The 24,978-nt window shown below is 46.9% G+C and overlaps 1 protein-coding gene across 1 annotated transcript in view; it reads right to left on the bottom strand.

Moving 5' to 3' along the window:
- crybg1a (crystallin beta-gamma domain containing 1a) overlaps positions 1–13,615 on the bottom strand; it is a 111,239-nt gene extending 97,624 nt beyond the window's left edge. The window contains exon 1 of the mRNA XM_063006751.1: positions 13,362–13,615. Within this exon, the coding sequence (XP_062862821.1) occupies positions 13,362–13,615 (254 nt within the window). The remainder of the gene's footprint in view (positions 1–13,361) is intronic.
- Positions 13,616–24,978: the final 11,363 nt, after the last annotated feature.

Genomic DNA, 24,978 nt, shown 5'->3' with positions numbered 1-24,978 from the left:
ATCTCTCTCTCTCTCTCTCACACACACAAACTGATTGTTGTAAATATTATAATTTTTATTGTTATTATTTTTGCACTGTTTCTATCAATATTTTATTCTATTTTATATTTTTTGCACATCTAACTGTTCTGTATATTTTTGTTCTTTCTTATTGTTATTTGTAATATTTCTCTGTAACTTGCTTTGGCAATACGAATGTCCTTATTTGTCACGCCAATAAAGCTTCTTTTGAGTTTGAGTGTGTCGGTGTGTGTGTCGCTTGCTCTCTCTGCGATACTGAAAGTGATTTGAATTTCAACAATTAACAGCTCTTATTATGACTAATTAATTCCCTCTACTGATGGAAGCAGAATGAGGCGCGACTTGGTTCCTTTTGTTCATTTTAAAGAGCCGTTTGCGAACGACTCATCACTATAGGCGACGTACACAACCCGCGTTGACGTTGTAGCATGGGGAAAGGGGCGTGTGAGACAAATTTTGATGTTTGAGGCGGCTAATGGTCTACATTTTCATGACAAGTTGACTTTTTTGTATTTTAAATTTATTTCATAATATCAGTAACGTCAGAATATTTTTGACGGCACCCCTGACGAAGCCAGACGGCACCCCGGTTGAGAAAGGCTGGCTTAAGCAATAGCTTGGATGCAGGCCAATTTTTCCCTACAGCACTGCAGAGCTATTCAGTTGTTAAACATATACGTTGGATTAATTTGAATAACTGTAATGTACTTGAAGTGTGCACTGTGTGAACAGTATTATCCAGTTCTTATCTAGACAATATCTAGAAAATACAAGTATCGGTTTATAGTTTAGTCTTCTCTGTGGTAACGTACAGATGTGAAACCTGGACGATAAAGAAACAAGACAGAAGAAGAATCAACGCCTTCGAAATGCGGTGCTGGAGAAGGATGTTATCAATACCATGGACGGTCAGAAGAACAAACAAATCAATTCTGGAACAAATCACGCCAGACATGTCACTCGAATCAAGGATCACTAAGCTACGACTTGCCTACTTTGGACACATCATACGAAGAGAGCGATCACTGGAGAAGGACATCATGGTTGGAAGAATAGAGGGAACAAGGCGAAGAGGAAGACCAGCAACTCGATGGCTCAACACAATCACAATAACGGCAGAGAAGACCCTGGCGGACCTATCTAGACTTGCACGGAATCGATATTCCTACAGATCATTCATCCATCAAGTCGCCATGGATCGAGATCGAGCCGAAGGCCAATAAAAAAAAAAAAAAATGGAACTGCATGATGGATGCCAGGGTTGCTTCTTTGAAAGCTACCAATTACTTTACACTGGAAGAAGCTGCATAAATGACCCTAGGAAAAAATCGAGTTTGGTTAACTAAAATTACTTAAAACTAGTTTAAACTACTTTGTGGAAGAAAATATCAAATTGACAGTGTACATGTGATATGAAATGCTAACAAAATATAATACAAAAAAGTAACATGCCAGCAAAAGATGCCACACAGCTGAGTTTATTTCAAACAGTGCCCACTGTAATACATAAACTAAACAAAAAAATACTCAGGTATTTATAAAAAAATGTAAAAAATGTTCAACATTTTGTATAATACCAGGTCTGTTTTATTAAAAAGAGTAAAATTGCAATTTTGCACATTTAAAGAATTCTTGAAAAAGTATGCATGTTGTTTCACCTAGAATATGGTTCTGATTTTAAAGAATAAAAGTTAAACAGCTTAAAAAACATTTTGATAATGTTCCTGATGGTGTAAAACCCAGATTTTTTATAGGTGTAACCCTAATAAACCACCCCTCCCCCACCCCGCGCTCCCACTCAGATATTCTGCCAGCCCAGAATGTTCCTTATTTCCAGTTCTGAAAGTTGGCAACCCTAGCTCCACGTGTATCTGTGTTTATCTGGATTCTCCTCCCTGTTTCACTTTTAAACTTGTGTTACAGCTCCAGCTTCTGAGAAACGGTGAGAATCAGAATCAGCTTCTCCCAGAGTCTAAAACGCTTCTGGTTGAAAATAAAGCTTAACGTGGTTTAATGTAGTAAAAGAAGGAGACAGGAGCACTAAACTTCTCTTCATTATTACTGCTCATAAGTTCCTCCACTAATCACATTCCTCACTCGCTGTTTTACTACAATAAGTCACGCTAAGTTTTGTGCATCAAGAAAAGCGGAAAAACGCTAATGCGCCGGTGCTGATGGGAATACGGTATTCCAAGATCAAGCATCTCCACCATTAAGAAGCGTCAGAAACAATAAAGAAGTAAAACTAAAGTGCAGCTTTTATTGTATTTCAGTGTTTATATTATATTTGTGTTATTTTCAGTGTTTAAGTGTCAAAAACAACCTCATTATTTTACATGAGACTAAAATATCTGCAGCTCCACGGGACCATGGACGCATTAACAGGTTCCCCAAACATCCTTATGGGAAAAAAATACCTCGAAACTCAACGTCTTTAAAACTCAACACCACTCCCAGAACCGACTGACGTCCAGTTTTAAGGAACAGCGGTATCAAAAAAATGGAGGTTTATCCTCACATGTCACCACACCAGGTACAGTCCTTACATGACCTCTGTTACTGATCTCGCCCCTGGTAGCAAACTGTACCTAATTGGAGATCCGCCCAAGTAATGAACTCATTTAACATTCCGACTACCTGACCTGCTCCCAGTCCCAGCAGCGTCTGAGCCGATGTCGATTTACAATAACAAACAGCTAACAAGCTCCAGAAGTAACCGCTCCATGATTCACGCCGCGAACCCGAACGATAGGGTTAACGCCGTGAACGAGGGGCAGCACGGCGAGGTGGTTTTACCTGACGAACGAGGATCTTTAGCTCCGGGCTTTATTGCTTCATGCGGCCGTGACAGCAGCGCATTCAAATCAGCGGGATAATAAAAGCCGCAGAGTTTATAGACCAGGTTTCCTGTTTCTGTTCAGAACGTCGCTGTAACAGACGCGATCCGATATCGCTCAAGATCTAATGACGGTTCGGAAAAACGATATGAACAAGTCAGAGAGGAAACACTGAAGAAAATACGGAGTTATGAAGCAGCAGCATTCAGGCTAAAAAAGTACATCAATTTAAAATAAAGTTCCTGAAAAAATGAAGTCAAATTTAAAACTGTTAATCAGCAGCAAGACTGCTTGGCTGTGACCTAATAAAAAATTGATTTTAAGCTAAAATTTTAAACTAAAACGCCATCAACTGACTGACTGTAAATTGTCCAGAATTTCTGAATTTTAGCTTAAATTTTTTGCTAAAAATCAATTTTTTATTTTCCCTATTACAGCTCCTTTGCTGCTTGCACTACCTCCACACTGTCCAAGAAGAGCCACAGACTAGCACTCGCCCTCTTAGAAAGAGCTGCACGGCCGCTCAGGTGGCGCAGCGGTAAAAACACACGCTGGAACCAGAGCTGGATCTGGAATACATCGTATCGAATCTCGGCTCTGCCTGCCGGCTGACGCTGAGCAGCCACATGAACAACGACTGGCCTGTTGTTCAGATGGGTGGGATTAAGCCGGATGGGGTCTCTCTCTCATGACTGGTGCAATTACGACCTCTGCTGGCTGATTGATGGCACCTGCACAGAGATGAGGAAAGAGTGCTCTCAGGGTGTGTCTCTCCGTACACAACGCTGAGCTGCACTGCACTCTTCAAAGTGTAGGTGATAAGATGCATACGGCTGCTGGCCACGTGTCGGAGGGGGTGTGGGTTAGCTGTGTTCTCCTCAATCAGAGCGGGGATCTGCATTGGTGGAGAGGAAGCGTGACGCAATCTTGCAATTGGACGCGCTAAAGGGAGAAAAAGCATTAAAAAAATATATTTAAAAAAAGAAAGCGCTGGCTGCACCACATACGGAGAATCTCAGCTTTGCTATCAGTCGGCTGGGTGGCTACACAAAAACATGACTGGCTGTGTGTCTGTAGGGCGAGCTTTGGACATCAGCACCCAACATCACTGACACTACTGACCGTATAAATGGACACAAATTTCCACGGACACACTCCAAAGTCTTGTAGAAAAGCTCCCCAGGGAGTAAATATAATCATGTTAAAGCTACAAAGAAAAGAGGGAGCGATTTAACGTAAATGTAGACAATTTTGGAACAGGACATCCGACAAGCTCATGGTCCGGCGTCCCAATACTTTTGGTCCATATAAGGTAACTAAGGTTCTGTACACCGGTCTGGTCTGGTGTCTGAGAAAGGAATACAGACACACGATTGGCTGTGTGTCTGTAGGAAGGGTAATTATGACCACTGCTTATGACAGATGGAGGTGTGTGGCGGCGTAATCGGGGGTGTCCGAGAGACGGAGAGATGCTTATAGTCCGGATTTAGCTCCATCTGATTTCCACATTTTTTGGATGCTGAAAGAAGCTTTAAGGGAAAGAAGATTTTCATGTGATGATGATGTGAAAGCAGTGCTGCATCAGTGGCTACAAGCTCAACCAGAAACCTGTTTTGCTGACAGCATGCTATAAATAAGGTAAACACATGATGAGACTCAGATGTTCAGACAGACAGGGGAAGTTGGTTCCACCACTTGGGTGCTGGTACAAGCTGTAGCCTAGTGGTTAAGGTACTGGGCTTGTAATCAAAAGGTCACTGCTGGCGCCCCGGTGGCGGAGCGGGATATTCCACTAGCACACCAGCACCGAGATTCTGAACTCCTCGGTTCAAAGCTCAGTGTTGCCACCGGTCGGCTGGGCGCCATCTAGCGGGCATAATTGGCAGTGCCTGCAGCAGACACGGTTCTGCTAGGGCAGGATGACCGGACTATGTGGGTGGGGTCTTCAGACGTTGTGTAAGGACCCTGATTAGCAGATAGAGAGGTGCCTGCGCAGAATGCATGGGTGAAAAAGGGTCGGAGGAGGCGTGAGCAGCGATGTACCCACCTCGACTGCAATCAGGGACCCACCAGCAGCGAAAGACAGATTGACTACACTAAATGCATAAATAAAATCGAAAAAAAAGGTCGCTGGTTCAAGCCCAACTACTGCCAGGTTGCCACTGTTGGGCCCTTGAGCAAGGCCCTTAACCCTTAATTGCTCAGACTATATATACTGTCACAGTACTCTGAGTCACTTTGAATAAAGGCGTCCGCTAAATGCCAAAAATGTAAGTAAACAAAGAAGATCATTGATGCCGGTCCTCCTCGAGTTCTGGGTGAAGGATCAAGACGAGTGAGACTTGTACCTTGGTGGTCGTGTGGTACAGACGGGGTTTGATGGTCCGTTTGTGGCTTTGTAGGCGACAGCATTGTTTTAAACTGAATGTGAGCAGCTACAGTAAACCAGTGAATAAAACATTAAGCTTCAAAATCTCTGAATTCTCTGTGTTTTGCTCAAATGTCAAAACTAAATTATGGATTATTATACTGGAACATTGGAAATGCGGCCAAGATTGTATTACAAAGACTAAAGTCGGGGGTTTAAATGTTTGTATTTACTTTATTTATTTATTTATGGGTGCATAAATGTATGTAGAAATAAAAATTGCCCGGTTTCTCATAAAAGCTCCTTAATGAACCTTCATGTGCACGTTCAGACCTCACAGAGCAGCTCGTGAGTCTCAAATACACATAAACTACACATAACTACAAATAAAGCTTGTATTGTTACTGCAGCCAAATCTGTTCACTGGAAAATATCACATGATCACACACACTGGTGGCCAAAAGTATCTGGACGCCCCTCTTAATGACTGAATGTGATAGTTTCTTGCATGCCAAATCCATTGCTACCTCTTTCAGCATGACTACGACCCTGAGCACAAAGCAGCTCTATAAAGACACGTGTGTGCAAAGAAGCTCCAGTTGCTCTACACCAGGGGGTCCAAACCTTCCTCGTTGGGGGCCAGACGGAGTAAAAAATACACAACGACGGGGCCACAGATTCTTTAGTAATAAACGAAATAAAAATATAACAGAGCTCCTGATTACTAACAATTCTACTTCTTGTTTATCTGAGCAATTAATGACCTATCATAAACAGTGTCGTGTAATCTATGAACCGGTTTATAATTCTAATGATAAGATTATTATACTTCTTTAAATTAAACATACCCACTTCCCTCTGAACACAACGCCCCAGAAATCTTCTGCGTTCTGCGTCTAGTTTTCGCTTCTCTGGAGCCGCCGAGTTTATCCAAAAACTGGGAAGCGTTAATTTAGGTGTAACATTAATGTTTCGGGAAAGAAGACGGGGAGAGTTTTAGATCTGTTTTATGTGAGAGCGCCACCCAGAGGTCAAACGGTTCAAGCAGCTTTCATTTTAAACCTGCATAACGGTGGGATGACTTTAATTTTATCTCTAAAACACCTCACGAGCCGCAGGATGTAGATTTGACTCCCTGGTCTTAACACTTTTGGGATGAATTACACTCGGACTGCGAGCTTGGACATCACCACCTACTGATCACTGACTGTACTGACTGGATCAATAAGTGGGTACAAATTCCCACAGGCGTAACAACGTAAATGTAGACGGTTTTGGAACGGGATGTCCGACAAGCTCATGGTAGTAGTAGCCTAGTGGTTAAGGTACTGGACTAGTAAGCAGAAGGTCGCTGGTTCAAACCCCACCACGGTCAGGTTGCCACTGTTGGGCCCTTGAGTAAGGCCCTTAACCCTCAATTGCTCGGACTGTAAGTTGCTTTGGATAAAAGTCAGGGGTCCCAATACTTTTGGTCCATATAGGGTAACTCAGCAGTTTTCAGGTTCTGATGTCTGAGAAAGAGAAGACCGGAGACGTACAGAAAGCATCCTTCCTCAGCCGTGAGGGGTCACTAGAGCACAAGGAACTGGATATATCCAAATTGCAGCAATGCAAAACTCACTCACTTTCTTATCTGCTTATCCAATTAGGGATGCAGGGGGGTGCTGGAGCCTATCCCAGCTTTTCAATGGGCGCGAGGTACACAGTAACACCCTGGACGGGGCGCCAGTCCATCACAGGGCACACACATCCACACAAACACATACACACACATTCACCTATAGGGCAACTCAGTGTCTCCAATTAACCTGACTGCATGTCTTTGGACTGTGGGAGGACTACCACACATACACCAGGAGAACATGCAAACTCCACACAGAAAGGACCCGGACCGCCCCGCCTGGGGAGCGAACCCAGGACCTACTTGCTGTAAGGCCACCGTGCTTTTAAAAAAAGGACGTTTTGTCACCCCTTGAGGTCACACTTTTTTGAAGCGTAACTTTGTATTTGTTCGCCGTGAATGCACGTACGCGTGGATGAAATATGACGTGTGTATTTTTAGACGTGCTGAGCAGATCAGATCAGGCAGGTTGGGACGGGTACTGAACGTACACACAGTGTGTAAAAACGGCCTCGGGTTAAACACTCATCACTCCACGCTGACTCAACAGCACCTGTAATGGAACAACAATGTGCACCCGGGTCTCGTATATCGGCAAGGGAGGGGGTGTAAACTTTTCCTAAAACAAGCTGAAGTTCAAGTGTCAAATCAGAATGACCAAGGGTCAGTCTCAGTGTTAACACCTCTTAAGGTATAAATATGAGGTAACACAGCCACATTGTGTGTTGATATTAAACAACAACTACAGAGCATTAGTGTGGAATAAGCGTCAGATCCAGGGTTACAGCTCCACATGTATCTGTGTTTATCTGGATTTTCCTCCCTGTTTCACTTTTAAACTTGTGTTACAGCTCCAGCTTCTGAGAAACGGTGAGAATCAGAATCAGCTTCTCCCAGAGTCTAAGACGCTTCTGGTTGAAAATAAAGCTTAACGTGGTTTAATGTAGTAAAAGAAGGAGACAGGAGCACTAAACTTCTCTTCATTATTACTGCTCATAAGTTCCTCCACTAATCACGTTCCTCACTCGCTGTTTTACTACAATAAGTCACGCTAAGATTTGTGCATCAAGAAAAGCGGAAAAACGCTCATGTGAATGCGCCGGTGCTGAACGGAATACGGTATTCCAAGATCGAGCATCTCCACCATTAAGAAGCGTCAGGAAACAATAAAGAAGTAAAACTAAAGTGCAGCTTTTATTGTATTTCAGTGTTTATATTATATTTGTGTTATTTTCAGTGTTTAAGTGTCAAAAACAACCTCTAAAATATCTGCAGCTCCACGGGACCATGGACGCATTAACAGGTTCCCCAAACATCCTTATGGGAAAAAAATACCTCAAAACTCAACGTCTTTAAAACTCAACACCACTCCCAGAACCGACTGACGCTGAGTTTCAAGGTACCGCTGAAATTAAAAAACCCGTCCTGGAAGAGGACTCATAATTTGGAGGATGATTCGTTGACATGAACTGGAATGTCGAATGAGCACAAACACCCACAGTCACACTCCAAAATCTTGTTGAAAGCCTTCACATAAGGATGCAGCTCTTCTTCAGGCGTCCACATACTTTCAGCCACACTGGATATTTTTGGTCGGTCAGTTTCCACAGTCCAAAAAGGAGGACCTAAGTGAGGACGTGGGAACCTGAGGAGGTCTGGACAGGTTCTTCAACCCAAGGAGTCTTTCTGAGATTCTGTGCTCAAATGCTCTTCTACAACTGAACACAAACACCCACAGACACACTCCAAAATCATATGGAAAGCCTTCCCAGAGGGATGCAGCTCTTCCTCAGGCGTCCACATACTTTCAGCCACACTGGATAGTTTTAAAAACATAAAAACGTAGAATTTTTGGTCGGTCCGTTTCCACAGTCCAAAGAAAAATGACCTAGGAGAGAAGGTGGGAACCTGAGGAGGTCTGGACAGGTTCTTAAATTGAGGAGTCGCTCTGAGGTCCTAACAAGCATTACAGGAGAAGACTCAGTGCTGTTTTGCTGGCAGTGGGAGCACAAAGTACTACATTGACTCTTTACCAAGGGTTCCAATAATTCTGGAGGTGCCAATAATACTGTTCGTGCATCCTGTGTGGAAACTAGAAGTTAAGAAATTAAACAGCTAATGAATGTTAGAGGATCGCAGCATTTTACAAAGAAATAAATGCTGATTGGCTGCTTCCGAATGCTTTTTTTCGAATGAACCAATCAGATTTGTCAGGCTGTTTGTGGGCGGGACGATGCCTTACAGGCTCAGCAGCTTTTCAATCGACTGATAAACTTTACAGATCTGAACAGAGTCGGAAGCTACAGGAAGACGTCTGGTTTACATTTATATCCTGTATGTTGTGCTTTACATCACACACTCGCCTCACACACACTCACACACTCACACACACACACACACACACACACACACACACACGATTCGGAGGGAATAAATCGCACGGCCTGTACAGCCTCGAGTGTGGAATCGAGTCCAAACCAGCAGGTGAACTTTCCATCACTGTTATGCTAATAATCACCTCGGGCATGTTAGCATGTTTAATGTAAGCAAATGAATCAGACCTGCTGGTACACAACCGATACACACAAACAGTGGCGTCCATAAATCACACGGACAGGCCGTGATCTTCTACGAGATGATAAAGCCCGAGGAGCGACGGTTCTGAACATCAAACACTAACAACGCATGTAAAAATACTCAGTGTTCTCATTAGATAAACTACTTAGTGTAGTAGTGTGTGATTTGGGACACTGCCCAAGTGAAACGCTGTCGTTCTACTATGACTTTGTTTATTTATTAAGATTTTAACGTCATGTTTTCCATTTTGGTTCCACTCATGACAGGACAGGTAGTTCTAGGTTACCCATGAATCATCAGTTTAAGTTCAATGTCACCATCACAGACAGTTTTGTATCTCCAGTTCACCTCACTCGCACGTCTTTGGACAGTGGGAAAACAAACCCATGCAGACATGAGGAGAACATGCCAACTTCACACAGAAAGGACCCAGACCTCTCTACCTGGGAATCAAACCCAGGACCTTCTTGCTGTGAGGCAACAGTGCTACCCACCAAGTCACCGTGCCGCCCCTGTGCCAAATTAAAATGAAATCACTACAGCGGAAAATTGTGAAATGCAACAAAACCACACATCATTGCTTTTCCAGACTAACATTTACAGAACACGTGCTCGAAATGAAACGTAAAAGAAGCATTGCGTTTATGCAACACACGAACATCTGCATTTACAAAACAAAATGCTGAATTCGTGTCAGAATTGTAAACAGTTAACTGTGAAATTAAAGTCCAGCTGCAGCTTTATCGCTTTCCACCGTGCTGTGTTTAATAATAATAGAATGTTAAATTCGTGCCAGAATTGAACACGAATTAGCCTGAAATGCATCGACTAACAGCTGCACTCTTGTATTTCCTGGCCACGCCAAACTTCGGTAAAGGATTGAGATTGGACAGTGTTTCATTTTCATTGTGGCACAAATACAGCACTGCTTGGACCAAAATGCAACAAATGCATTGTGCTTTCTTGAGAAATCCCTCCGGTAATCCCACCTGAGAATGAGCCAATCATTGATGCTGTCCAGATGCTGTTTTACTAGCGTGTTTTACTGCTGCGCCACCCTTGGCGCAGCAGTTTGAAGACCCCACTCACATAGTCCGGACATCCCACCCTAGCAGACACGGTGGTCAATTAGTGTCTGCTGCAGGCACTGCCAATTATGCCCGCGAGATGGCGCCCAGCCGACCGGGGGCAACGCCAAATTTCGAACCGAGGAGTTCAGAACCTCGGTGCTGGTGTGCGGGCGGAATATCCCGCTACACCACCTGGGTGCTAATATCTAATATTTAACAAATATACAGCGAGCAGGAAGCTTCAGTAACACCATCATCCAGATAAAAACTCACACTCGGGTGGCACAAGTGGTCTAACATGTTAGCAAACCACTGTAAAACACTGTGGTCATTGGTGTCCAACAGACACAACTGGCTGTGTCTGAGGGAGGGAAAGATGGTCAGATCGGATTTCTTCTCAACCTGCAATACACAATGGGGGAGGGAGTAAAACAGAGCCTAACATGTCTGTCCATACACGATATGGCTCTGTGTGGAAACCCACCACCATACCGGTAATAAGGTCTGCAACCACCCCAATTAAAAAATGCATGGAACAGTGGTCGCTTTAAAAATAAACTGTCACATACAGTAGAATGAGAGGAAATGTGTCAGGATGTCCTGAGAACCACCAAGAAAAGATCTGCCATGAATTAAAAGCTGTACAGGAAAGAAGCTTCTGCTACCGTTTCTGTTTTTTCTTTGTCTACGTGATCGTCATCATAATCATCATCTTGGAGCAGGAACTGATATCTTTTATCGTAGCCTCTAAACCTCTAAACTTATCCGACTGTATACAGATTCTGTATATACATTTTAATAAACTCATGAAAGAGCTCAAAATTGTGATTTTTTTTGGACAAAGAAGTGTGCTTCAGGTATTCAGTAACAGGAATGAACAGCTGCAGATAGTGCTGGGTGGTATGAGGGTACATTCCATATACCGTCTTTGATTCCTCATACGGTGTGGATTTTTCATATACTGCCATACAATAACATAGTTAATACAGCAGCTGTAGCTTCAGTAGGCAGCAGATCATATAATATTGTTCGCCACTAGAAGCGCTATGGAACGCCGTGCAGATTATGTACAGCTCACGAGTTAACCAATAGATAAACAAAACAGAAGAATAAACATAAACAGATGGAGGATAAAGAGAGGAAGACCAAATTTGCATCGGAAGAACCTGCCAAAGAAATGAGGCGTGTCGGTGGTTTAGAACAGACTAAAACACGATATACTGCACGGTCTGTCAAACCACGGCTGTTCCACATAACAATCCACATACGCAAGGACATGATTCCTCTATAGACAGTCGAGAAAGAAGCTTCCAGAGCGATAATTAAAACTCTCGTTATAAGTGAACTGGAAGCGGAGAGATTTAAAGTCGTCCACTCTTCTACAACACCACTGGTCAAGCTGTACAGTGGAGTTTACAAACGTGGTTTTATTTGTTATAAGGAGAGCTGAGGGTTATTGTATAATACTTCATTCCAGTAGACCCTTGAGTTACGAACGGTTTACCATACGAACATTTCGGGTTACGAGCGATCTTTTTCAACTTAACGTACAAACAAATTTCAGATTGCGAACAGAAATTCGCGAAACACGTGACGTCACGAACAAGTTAACTCTCTCTCTCTCTCTCTCTATACAGTGAGCGAACATTCTGACAGTGGACGGTGTTTTTCCGGTGTTTTCTTTATATTTTGTAAAATTCAATATTAAAATGTCCCCAGAGAAGGTGCAGAGAGAGCGCAGTGTTGAGAAAATGAAAACATTTATTACTATTTGTTGTTGTATAATTTCTCCTGCCAGTAGGTGTCACTGTGTATCAGACAGAGGGGACAGTGAGTGAGAGAGAAGATGGAATTCTCTTTCTTTAGTGTAATTACATCTACAAAATACAACACTACTGAAATAAAGAAGGAAATAATAGAGAAATATGAGAGTTATTGTTGTTTCTGGTAGATAAAGTTTATATAAAAGAAGGAAATGTATTATGGTGTATGGTGCAGCACACGTACTGTACTGACATGTGATGTGTGTTTATGTACAGTACTGCTGTGTATTGGTGTTTATTATTGTTTATTACAGGAATGTCTATTCTATAATTTAAGATTTAAGGGAATATATACGTGTATTTATAACAAAAAGAGCATGTAAGACATTAGAGAGGTTAGGTGGGGGGGGAGGTCTGGCACGGATTAATTCTATTTGACTTAATTCTGATTTAAGAACAGCCCTTCAGAACCAATTACATTCATAAGTCAAGGGTCGACTGCATTATATATCAGTTTCACATGTCCTGATTCCATCATACTGTATATTGTGTCATTTTGTGGGGCCGAGCAGAGCTTATAGTATCAAAACCTTCATTATATACATGCTGAAATGAAACTTTTTATATACTATAGATTTATGACAGTAGAATCGGCCACAGACAAATAAAAAGTCATACCGTGATATACCGTGAAACCGTCAGAATCTAGTTGCAGACGTCCTTGTAATTCCACGACTGCTCTGAAATGTCCCTCACATGAGTGAAAACTTTTGGCTTTATTATCGACCCACACTGGAACACCTTGTATGAACCCCGCATTGTTTAGGATCTGCATTGTGTGCAGGTTGCAGCACGATTCACCTGTAACAGGTGCGTCAAACCAGACGATCTCCCAAAACCTCATTAGGTGTGATGGTCTGGATCACAAGGTTGCACCAGGATGGACGATTTATTTGGTATAAACGCACCAAACAACAAACAAGCGCTCAGGTGTGTTCAGGTGTGCTTGCTCAGGTGTGCTCACTCAGGTGTGCTCAGGTGTTTACAGCAAGCTCAGAGCATGTAAATCTGCTAAATGCATGAATAAATAAGAACTGCACTTACATGTAGCTGGTGGTATCGAAGTCATCGCTGCTGGGGATCTCCAGGGATGAGGGTTTCTTCTTGAGGCGCAGCGACCCGAACATCCGAACCTTCTTCTTCTTGTTCGGGCTGGTGGGTGAAAGAGGCTCCGGATTCCCCCCGCTGGGGGAAGTTCTGCTGCGCAAAGTGTCCCATGTCTCCCCGCCTTTCTTCTCCTGAGACTTGGACCTGGTCAGGAAGATCTTCTTTAATCTGGATGTTTTGGTGGTGCTCATGACTCCTGCAGCTTCAGGACGCGGTTCTGGCCGCCAGCAGCGAAGCTCTGTGCTTCTAGAGTCGAGTGAATCGTTAGAAATGACTCGGTTCGTTTTGAGTGACACCTTCAAAGTGAGTCGACTCGCAAGATGGCAAATGTAATTAAAAGTTGTGTAGAGTTTCTTTTTTGTTCGTTTAAAGATTATTTGTATTCTATTCAGTCTGTGTAAGTGTGTTTATAATATTTTAACTATATTAAGGTGTTAAATGTAGTTTATCACCTTTTATTTATTTATTTAACGTCATGGTTCATTACACAAGATTCATCAGTTCACAAGTTTAATGTCAAACACAGTCATGGACAATTTTGTGTCTCCAGTTCACCTCACTTGCACGTCTTTGGACTGTGGGAGAAAACCGGAGCTCCCACAGGAAACCCACACAGACACGGGGAGAACATGCAAACTCCACACAGAAAGGAGCCAGACTGCCCCACCTGGGGATCGAACCCAGGACCTTCTTGCTGTGAGGCAACCGTGCTACCCTTACCATCTTTTAAAGAACTGTGTGGACCTTCAGATGACTAAAATAAAAAAGGGGGGCACATGCAGGGGTAACATGAGGCATCATGCACCCAGGCACACTGTAACACCCTGGACACAGTAACACCCAGTCCATTGTAGGGCAGACATATACACACACCCATTTACCTATAGGGCAATTCAGTGTCTCCAGTTAACCTGACTGCATGTTTTTGGACTGTGGGAGGAAACCGGACACGGGGAGAATATGCAAACTCCACACAGAAAGGACCCGGTTCGCCCAACCTGGGGGATCAAACCCAGGACCTTCTTGCTGTGAGGCGACAGTGCTACCCACCGAGCCACCGTGCCGCCCTTATCATATTTTAAAGAAAGTCATATTGTGTGGACCTTCTGATGACTAAAATTAAAAAAGGGGGGCACATGCAGGGGTAACATGAGGCATCATGCACCCAGATCTTCTTATTTGAGGAATAAGACTCACTCACTCACTTTCTTAACCGCTTATCCAATCAGGGTCGCAGGGGGTGCTGGAGCCTATCCCAGCTTTTCAATAGGCTCAAGGCACACAGTAACACCCTGGACACAGTAACACCCAGTCCATCGCAGGGCAGACACACACACACACACACACATTCACCTATAGGGCAATTCAGTGTCTCCAATTAACCTGACTGCACGTCTTTGGACTGTGTGAGAAAACCGGAGCTCCCGGAGGAAACCCACACAGACACGGGGAGAACATGCAAACTCCACACAGAAAGGACCCGGACCGCCCCGCCCTCATTTGAGGAATAAGGCTTCAAATTTTTATACAGCATTACGAATTTAACATTATCATTTGTGATTTGTCAAGTGACTCTTATAATTCAGAGCCGACTCTTAATCGTGACTACCTGGGAAAAAAGAATCGATTCTTTATGGAGTCGACTCCTAGTTTCGCAACTCAGCTTATTGAGGGATCCGCCCCATCCACTAATTCATTAATTCCTTTAATTCATAAGCGGCTTTTGTTCTGGTCATAGTCGCGGTAAGTCCAGTGGTAAGTCCAGTGGTAAGCCCCAGGTAACATGTGACCTGGGTTTGAACTTCGACTTTTGCATGTTCTTCCACCATTTCTTCTGGGTGCTGCATACACAGAGTGAACTCGTTGCTCCAAAGTCTGAGCGATCAAACAAATAAACAGGTTCGTGTTGTCCTGCCCAGGGATCCACCGCAACCCCAACCAGTTTAAAGCAACCAGTAAACAGACCTATAAATGATTAAACTGTTATTAATATGATTAAAGTATTTTGCTCTGTGAGAAAAGTCATGATCAGGGTTTACTTGTGTTCACATCCCTCCTGTCATTCAGCATCACAAGGGGCCTGGACTCCTCAAACACAAACATGTTGGACTCCTGTGCTAAACTGCCAGCATGAGCATCATTATTTATGAGTGGCGCAGTGAGTAGCGTTGTTGCCTCACAGCAAGAAGGTCCTGGGTTTGATTCCCCAGCCGGATGACCAGGGTCCTTTCTGTGTGGAGTTTGCATGTTCTCCCTGTGAGCTCCCTGTGCATCCCATGGGTGCTTCGGTTTCCTCACAAGTCCAAAAACATGCAGTTAGAGTTATTGACGCAACTAAAGATGTGATGGACTGGCGACCTGTGCAGGGTGTTTTCTGCCTTTCGCCGCGACCATGACCAGGATAACGCGGTGGTGAAACATACAATAAACGAATGAATTAACATTATTAAAGAAAGTTTATTTTCTCCTGCCATTCAAAATGCGTTTACTGCAGCGCCGCCTTGTGGACAGATATAAAAGCTCAGTACAGACCTGTGTTCTGTATACTGATTAAATTCTGTATTTATTTATTGCATGGTTAACATTCACACTGGATCTGGTTTTTACTGGATCTGCTGCTTCTGTGTTTGCTTTTTAACACCAGGCAGCAGCACCGAGTTTATTTAAAGCTGATCTGAATAAATAAATAAAGCCACGGTGAGTCTGAGCCGTCAGCGCTTTATTGATGAGCGTGAGATGATGCTGAGCAAACATGAAGCTTTATTCCCCCTCACTATATATAAACCTGTACATTATTCTCTCACACACACACACACACACACACACACACATACACACACACACACACACACACACACACACACACACACACAACAGAGCTTCCAAACAGGTGATGTGAACACAAGAGAGTCTCTGATGAGTAAAGATGATCAGAGGATCCAGTTTGTCCACAAATGTGTGAGAAAATGATTGAAATGTTTAAAAACAATGAACCTCAAAGAAAGATTGGAAGGGATTTGCATGTTCTCCATCTACAGTGATCGCTGATCTTCCATTCCTCAGACGGCGCCGCATCAAGAACCTCCACTCAACACTAGCTGATATAACCACATGGGTGAGGGATTAGTTTATCAAACCTTTATCAGCTCTACAATACAGAGTTACTGCACTAATGATACTTAACACTTTACTGTGCAAAAAAGAAGCCTTATGTTAACCATGTCCAGAAGCGGCGTCGACTTCTCTGGGCTCTGAGGCATCTAGGATGGACCATCACACAGTGGAAACGTGTATTGTGGTCAGATGAATCAGCATTCCAGGACCAAAGACGAAAAGTCCAAAAGCCTGCAGTCTGTCATGGTATGGGGCGTGTCAGTGCCCTTGGTAAAAGTCATTTAGATCTTAGAGCAACACGTGCTGCCTTCAACACGTCGTCTTTTCCAGGGACGTCCAGCATTTTTCTACAAGACGATGCAAATCCACCTGCTGCACTAAGAGTCGAACCCTGGATCCCCAGATCTCAGCAGTTGTGAGCTAGCGTACGTCACTGCTGCACCACCTGAGAGCTTCTGATACCAAATTATGCAAAACTCGGTGTGGTCGAGTGTGCGGTTACACAGTACGGCCAAAAGTATGCAAACACCCCTACTAACAATGAGCTCAGGTGTTTCAGCCACACCTAAAGCTAACAGGTAGAGTATTAAAAAGATTTAGGGAAGGCCCTTTCCTTTTCCAACATCAATCCGCCTCATGCATGATGTCCTGAGAACTCTCAGTGTGAGCCAGGTCTGCTCGTGACCTCACAAATGCTTTTTTGACTGAACGGACAAATTCCTACAGACACACTTCCAATCCTCCCAGAAGAGTAGAGCCTGCTACAGCCACAAGGGGAGGTGGTCACATACCTTTGGGTGCCCTTTGATGAGTGTTCCTAGCTTATGTAATATTGTACATCACATTCCGCACAGGTAGTCTGGTCAGGGTCACGGTGGGTCCAGCCTCCCAGGAATCACCGGAAACAACGGAGCAACTCGCCCTAGACAGGACCTCAGCCTTGGGTTTATAGATGACGTAGCTGGTAGAGTGGGTGTCGCATAGTAACGTCTGTTACTGTGTCTGGAGTTTTGCATGTTCTCCATGTGTATGTACAGGTTTATTTCCTACAGGTAATCTGGAACCCACCTCAAGCTTAAACAGGATGAAGAATTCATTCATTTATTTATTTATTTTCACTAAGCACCTCTTCCTGGTCAGGGTCACAGTAGTTCTGGTGCCACAAAGAAACACTGGGCATGACAAGGGACAGAGCGCCCATTTACGGTGGAGCCACACACACACACACACGCGCGCACACACGGTGTTGTGTAACCCTGATGTTTCCTTGGTGTGGTATCATGTTTGGTTTGGTGATTGTAAGTCTAATACCCACGGTGGCGTAGCTGGTAGAGTGGGTGCCGCATAGTACCAACGTCTCAGTCACTGCCTGGAGTTTTGCATGTTCTCCATGTGTCTGTACTGGTTTATTTCCTACTGGTAATCTGGAACCCACCTCAAGCTTAAACAGGATGAAGAATTCATTTATTTATTAATTACCCTTGTTGTGGGTAAATGCCAGACAATGAGCGGATCTTCAGGAACCTTTGTGGTGCTGTATGGAACTGGGATGAAGTGGTTCATAAAAATAAATGAAATCGGTCGGCTGGGCGCCATCTAGCGGGCATAAATGGCAGTGCCTGCAGCAGACACGTCTCTGCTAGGGTGGTATGACCGGACTATGTGGGTGGGGTCATCAAACGCTGTTTAAGGACTAGAGATGCATGAGTACCGATACCGCGCTCATTAACTCGTACTCATACTCGCAAACGAGGCTCCGATACTAAACATCCGATACCGTGTCTATTGCTGCGTTACGCCTGGTTCACACTACACTTTTTTTGCCCTGATTTTCGCTCGGCGGCTGGTCGGCGCTAGGTTTGCCGGCTCGGGAGCAACTCGGCGTTCGCTCGGCGATCAAAACTCGTCTCTCAATCGCTAAGTGTGAGCGTAATCATTGAGAAAGCTTCTGACAAGCTAAAATAACGTTGCGCACATCATACATATGATGCAATTTTGCTGATTGAAAATATTACTTTAAAAAAATAATACAGTCCGACCCCATCTGAGCCGATTCTATCAGCACATTATATAAGTTCGTGGTTCACTTTGGTAAATCGTAAGCGGTTCTTGCTTTTTGATGTAGATGAGAGCAGAAAACGTTACTTCACAGAGTCAAGCATAGACAAAAGTTCATCAATTACTAAATTGGTTAGTTCGGGATCATCTGCTCTGACTGAGAGAAAACGTTTAGCTCCACAGACAGAACGACTGAGTCGGCTCCCGCTCTGTGGTAATAAGCAGTATAATTAAGCCAGAGCTTTTTAAGGTAAGCGAGTCACACAGAATGTTCTGTAGTATTTGGTGTTTATTTACAACCGCAACATTCATTAATAACAGTAAACACGGACAGATGACTGAGAAAAGAAACTTACGCTGCGCTTAAAATGAATCGACTCCTGAATCACTTACAGTATATCGATACTGTGAACAGAGCATCTCCTCTTTTAAAGACACAAACACGTCCTGTAACAGCGGTCGTTGCTTTTGACACCGGTTTATCTTCGCTGTGAGCCCTATTTGTTAGGGTTAGGTAATAACCCACCAAGGACTAGGGGGGAACCCAAAGGCGAGTGCACAAACAACAAAACCCAGGAGTGATAATACGATATTTATTTAAACAAATAATAAATAAACGACCAAAAACAAACAACCAAAAAGATAACAGAAAACGAGAGGGGAGCGGCAGGAGCGGTACTGGAAGCGCCGGGGAACTGCAGGGCGGACTGATGACCAGGAGTGATGAACCGGAATGCAGGATGACCAGGAATGGCAGGAGAACCAGGAATGGCAGGAACGCAGGAGAACCAAGAACGGCAGGAATGCAGGATGACCAGGAACGGCGGAACGGCAGGAAAACCAGGAACGGCAGGAACACAGGAGAACCAGGAACGGCAGGAACATAGGAGAACCAGGAACGGCAGGAACACAGGAAACCAGGAACGGCAGGAACGCAGGAACGGGGGGAAGGTCTAGGACGCGATGAAAAACAAAATACGTTAAAGAGGATAAGGTACAAGAAGAGGACTCACGGTTTAAGGACACAACGAACGGCCGTCTGTGTACCGTATGGCAAGCAGACAATCTGGCGACGAGTGAGAGAAAAGCCGGCGTTTAAATGCAGGAGTTGATGAGATGAGGAATGAGGCGCAGGTGTGTGAGGGGTCCGCCCTCCAGCGATCTATTGGCTGGTACCGCAGCAACCTCCGAAAACAGTACCGCTCCAGGCCGCTAGGGGGAGAAGGGAGCAAAACGGGAAAACAAACGCAAACCACCACCAAGAACAAAAGCGATCGGGGAAACTAAAGAAAACGGAGAAAAACAAAATACAAACCGGAATAAAAACAAAACGCTGGGAAACCCTGAAAATAAAAGGTAAGTGCTGGCGGATCCTAACAGTACCCCCCCCTCAACGGCCACCTCTAGGTGGCCTACCGGGTCTATCGGGATGTAGACGGTGGAACTCACGGACCAGGTTGGAGTCAAGGATGGCAACCCGGGGAACCCACGACCGCTCCTCAGGCCCATAACCCTCCCAATCTACCAGGTATTGGAGGCCCCGACCACGTCTACGGACATCCAGCAACCGGCGAACCGTGTATGCCGGATGCCCATCGATGAGCCGGGGGGGTGGTGGGGGTTCGGTCGGAGGGTTCAAGGGTGAGGAAACCACGGGCTTGAGCTGGGAGACGTGGAATGTGGGGTGGATCCGCATGTGGCGGGGAAGTTTCAGTCGTACCGACGTGGGGTTGATGATCTTCTCGACGGTGTAGGGGCCGATGAAGCGGGGGGAGAGTTTCCGAGACTCGACACGCAAGGGGATGTGAAGGGTGGACAACCAGACAGCTTGACCAGGAGCATAGGGGGGGGCCGGTCTTCTACGACGATCGGCCGACTGCTGGTTGGCGTCCCGAGTGCGCAGGAGGGTGGTCCTGGTGGAGCGCCAGAGTCTTCGGCACCTGCGAAGGTGGTGCCCAACAGAGGGGACTGCCACATCGGCTTCTTGTTCGGGGAACAGTGGTGGCTGGTAGCCTAAGGAGGCCTCGAAGGGGGACAATCCTGTGGCAGATGACACCAGAGAGTTGTGGGCATACTCGACCCAGGCCAGGTGGGAGCTCCAGGCCTTGGGGTTGCGAGCAGCCATGCACCGTAAGGCCGACTCCAGGCCCTGGTTGGTCCTCTCCGCCTGACCGTTGGACTGTGGGTGGAAGCCGGAGGACAAGCTGACTGTGGCGCCCAGTGCCCTGCAGAAGGCCTTCCAAACCTGGGAGGTGAATTGGGGCCCTCGGTCCGACACAATGTCCAACGGGATACCGTGCACGCGGAAAACTAAATTAACTAAAATTTCTGCTGTTTGGAAGGCTGTGGGAAGCTTCGGCAGAGCGGCAAAGTGCACGGCCTTGGAAAACCGGTCCACAATGGTGAGGATAACTGTGTTCCCGTTGGAGTCCGGAAGGCCCGTGACGAAGTCCAAAGCAATATGGGACCACGGGCGACTCGGGATAGGAAGAGGCTGGAGTAGCCCCGCAGGAGACTGATGGGAAGCTTTGTTGCGTGCACAGATGGTACAGGCCGCCACAAATTCCCTAACATCCTTCTCCAAGGATGGCCACCAGAAATGCCTCTTTAGGAAGGATAAGGTACGACTAGTCCCGGGATGGCAGGCGACGCGGGACTCATGGGCCCATCGAAGGACCGGCGAGCGAGCTGTGGCCGGGACGAAGAGATGGGTTTGGGTTCCTGTCCTGGGGTCTGGTTCCTGGGCCTGGGCTTCGGTGACTAGACGACGAACGTCCCAAGTGAGGAGCCCAACAAGTCGACTCGGCGGGAGGATAGTCTCGGAAGAGGTGAGGGCTTCCTTCGGGGCAAACTGGCGAGAGAGGGCGTCCGGTTTGATGTTCCGGGATCCAGGCCGGTAGGTCAAAGTAAAATCAAAACGGGCGAAGAACAGTGCCCATCTGGCTTGCCTGGCGTTCAGCCTCTTTGCCGTCTGGACGTAAGACAAATTCTTGTGATCCGTCCAGACGACAAAGGGCTGAGCGGCCCCCTCCAGCCAGTGCCTCCACTCCTCCAAGGCCAGTTTCACTGCCAGTAGCTCACGGTCCCCGACATCGTAATTGGCCTCAGCTGAAGAAAGGCGACGTGAAAAAAAAGCACAAGGGTGCAGAGGGTTCTCGGGACTCGCCCGCTGGGAGAGCACAGCCCCTACCCCAGTATCGGATGCATCCACCTCCACCACGAACTGCTTGTCGGGGTCGGGCTGGATGAGGATGGGGGCGGAAGTGAACAAGGTCTTGAGCCGGAGAAAAGCTTCCTCTGCCTCCCGGGGCCAGGTGAAGGAAATCTTAGTCGAGGTGAGGCGAGTGAGGGGTGCTGCCACGTGGCTGTAGTTTCGGATGAATCGTCGGTAGAAGTTAGCGAAACCCAGGAAGCGTTGGAGCTCCTTCCGAGTGGTAGGGGTAGGCCACTCTGTGACCGCTCGGATCTTGTGTGGGTCGGCTCTAACCTGGCCGCTCTCCAGAACGACCCCGAGGAATTCCACAGAGTCGACGTGGAACTCGCACTTCTCGACCTTGACGAACAATCTGTTCTCTAATAACCGAGAGAGGACCCTCCGGACATGCGCTCCGTGTTCTTCCCGGGACTTGGAAAAAATCAAGATGTCGTCAAGGTAGACGAACACGAACCGGTTGAGGAAGTCTCTGAGCACATCGTTGGCCAAGGCTTGGAAGACTGCTGGGGCGTTACAAAGCCCGAAGGGCATCACGAGGTACTCGAAGTGGCCGAGCGGGGTGTTGAACGCCGTCTTCCACTCGTCGCCTTCTCGGATCCGCACCAGGTGATACGCGTTACGTAGGTCCAACTTTGTGAAGATGGTAGCACTGTGCAGGGGTTCAAAGGCCGACGACATCAACGGCAGGGGATACCGGTTCTTGACCGTGATCTGGTTGAGGCCCCGGTAGTCGATGCATGGCCGCAGGGTCTTATCCTTCTTTTCGACAAAAAAGAAACCAGCTCCTAAGGGAGATGATGAGGGGCGGATGATTCCGGCGGCCAGAGACTCCGAGATGTAGCTCTCCATCGTGCTCCTCTCAGCACGAGAGAGGTTATAGAGCCGACTGGTAGGCAGTGGAGCACCAGGCAGCAAGTCGATGGCACAATCGTAGGGTCGGTGAGGGGGTAGAGACTGGGCCCGGTACTTGCTGAACACCTCGCGGAGGAAGTGGTACTCCCGGGGCACCTTGGACAGGTCAGGGGATGCTGCAGAGGGGGTGGTGCTTGTCCCGTTCCCCGGCTGAGGGATGGCGGAGACCAGACAGTTGGCGTGGCAAAAGTCGCTCCAAGCCACAACTTGTCCACGAGCCCAGTCGATGTGGGGGTTGTGACGTGCCAACCAGGGGTAGCCTAGGACCAGGGGGGTCTGAGGAGCCTTGATAACTACGAAGGAGAGGGTCTCCCGGTGGTTTCCTGAGAGGAGCAGGGACAAAGGCGCGGTACGGTGGGTCACCCGGGCAATGATCCGTCCATCCAGGGCTCGCGCAGTGATAGGAGGGTCCAGGGGCTCCAGGGTCCCCCCCAGCTGACTTGCCAGCCCTTCGTCCAACAGGTTGTCCTCCGCACCCGAGTCCACTAAGGCCTGGAGAGGGACCGAGCAGCCATGGCAACAAAGGGTTGCCTGCATGCGGAGGTGGCGTTGCTGGGAGGATTGGGATAGTTGTGGGAGGGGGGATAGCTGAGAGTCGCCCGCCAGTACCCCCACGGCTACTGACGGGCGCCCTCTTTTGGCCGGACAGGGCATGCCCGGAGAATATGGCCTGCCTGACCACAATAAAGGCATTGCCCGGCCCTGAAGCGGTTAGCCCGCTCCTGGGGGGTTAACCGGGCATGCCCCAACTGCATGGGTTCAGGCATTGGTACTAAGGGTATAGGGGCAACACTGGAGGCACCTGAGGGCTCTGAGGGGCTCGAACAGGTCAAAGGGGAAGGTAGCCTGGAACCGGTTCTGGCCGCCCTTTCATGGCGGCGGCTGCGGAGGCGGTTATCCAAGCGGATGGCCAGAGCTACCAGGGAGTGGAGGTCGGGGCTCTCGTCCCTTGCCGCCAACTCATCCCTCAGGGAGTCGATGAGACCTTGCCGGAAAGCCTCCCGGAGGGCCTCGTCGTTCCACCCTGAGTCGGCGGCCAAGGTCCAGAACTCAATAGAATAGTCAGCCACGGACCGGGAACCTTGGCGCAGGGAAAATAGTCGGGAAGAGGCACTCCCCGAATAATCCGGGTGGTCAAACACTGTCCTGAACCGGGCGAGGAAATCAACAAACGAGCCCTCTCGAGGGTCCGTCTGTGACTGTACCGCTTCGGCCCAGGTCAGGGCCCTGCCTCTCAGGTGACCAATAATAAAGGCCACCTTACTGGCCTCGGTGGCAAAGGTAGTGGGACGCTGACGGAAAATGGATTCGCATTGGAACAAAAACCCTCTGCACCTCTCCAGGTCTCCACAGAAGGGCTCGGGGTTGGGGACAGGTGTTTCCACGGAGGACCCTGGAACCACGGGACCCGTCGGAGGTACGACCGGAACCTGGGAAGGAGCAAGAGGTACAGGGTTAGGAGGTATTAGACGTACTACTTGCTGGGTCAAGCCAGCGAGCTGCTGGCTGAGTGTCCCCAGCATCTGGTTATGGCGGATAAGGATCTCCTCAACGGTCAGGTCCCCACCCGTTTGTGCACCCGTGGGTTCCATGGTGGCCAGATTGTACTGTTAGGGTTAGGTAATAACCCACCAAGGACTAGGGGGGAACCCAAAGGCGAGTGCACAAACAACAAAACCCAGGAGTGATAATACGATATTTATTTAAACAAATAATAAATAAACGACCAAAAACAAACAACCAAAAAGATAACAGAAAACGAGAGGGGAGCGGCAGGAGCGGTACTGGAAGCGCCGGGGAACTGCAGGGCGGACTGATGACCAGGAGTGATGAACCGGAATGCAGGATGACCAGGAATGGCAGGAGAACCAGGAATGGCAGGAACGCAGGAGAACCAAGAACGGCAGGAATGCAGGATGACCAGGAACGGCGGAACGGCAGGAAAACCAGGAACGGCAGGAACACAGGAGAACCAGGAACGGCAGGAACATAGGAGAACCAGGAACGGCAGGAACACAGGAAACCAGGAACGGCAGGAACGCAGGAACGGGGGGAAGGTCTAGGACGCGATGAAAAACAAAATACGTTAAAGAGGATAAGGTACAAGAAGAGGACTCACGGTTTAAGGACACAACGAACGGCCGTCTGTGTACCGTATGGCAAGCAGACAATCTGGCGACGAGTGAGAGAAAAGCCGGCGTTTAAATGCAGGAGTTGATGAGATGAGGAATGAGGCGCAGGTGTGTGTGGGGTCCG

Source organism: Trichomycterus rosablanca, chromosome 13, assembly GCF_030014385.1.
Source record: "Trichomycterus rosablanca isolate fTriRos1 chromosome 13, fTriRos1.hap1, whole genome shotgun sequence".
NCBI classification, from domain to species: domain Eukaryota; kingdom Metazoa; phylum Chordata; class Actinopteri; order Siluriformes; family Trichomycteridae; genus Trichomycterus; species Trichomycterus rosablanca.
The sequence above is the reverse complement of the archived record's forward strand: the minus strand, read 5'-3'. Positions and strand labels throughout refer to the sequence as shown.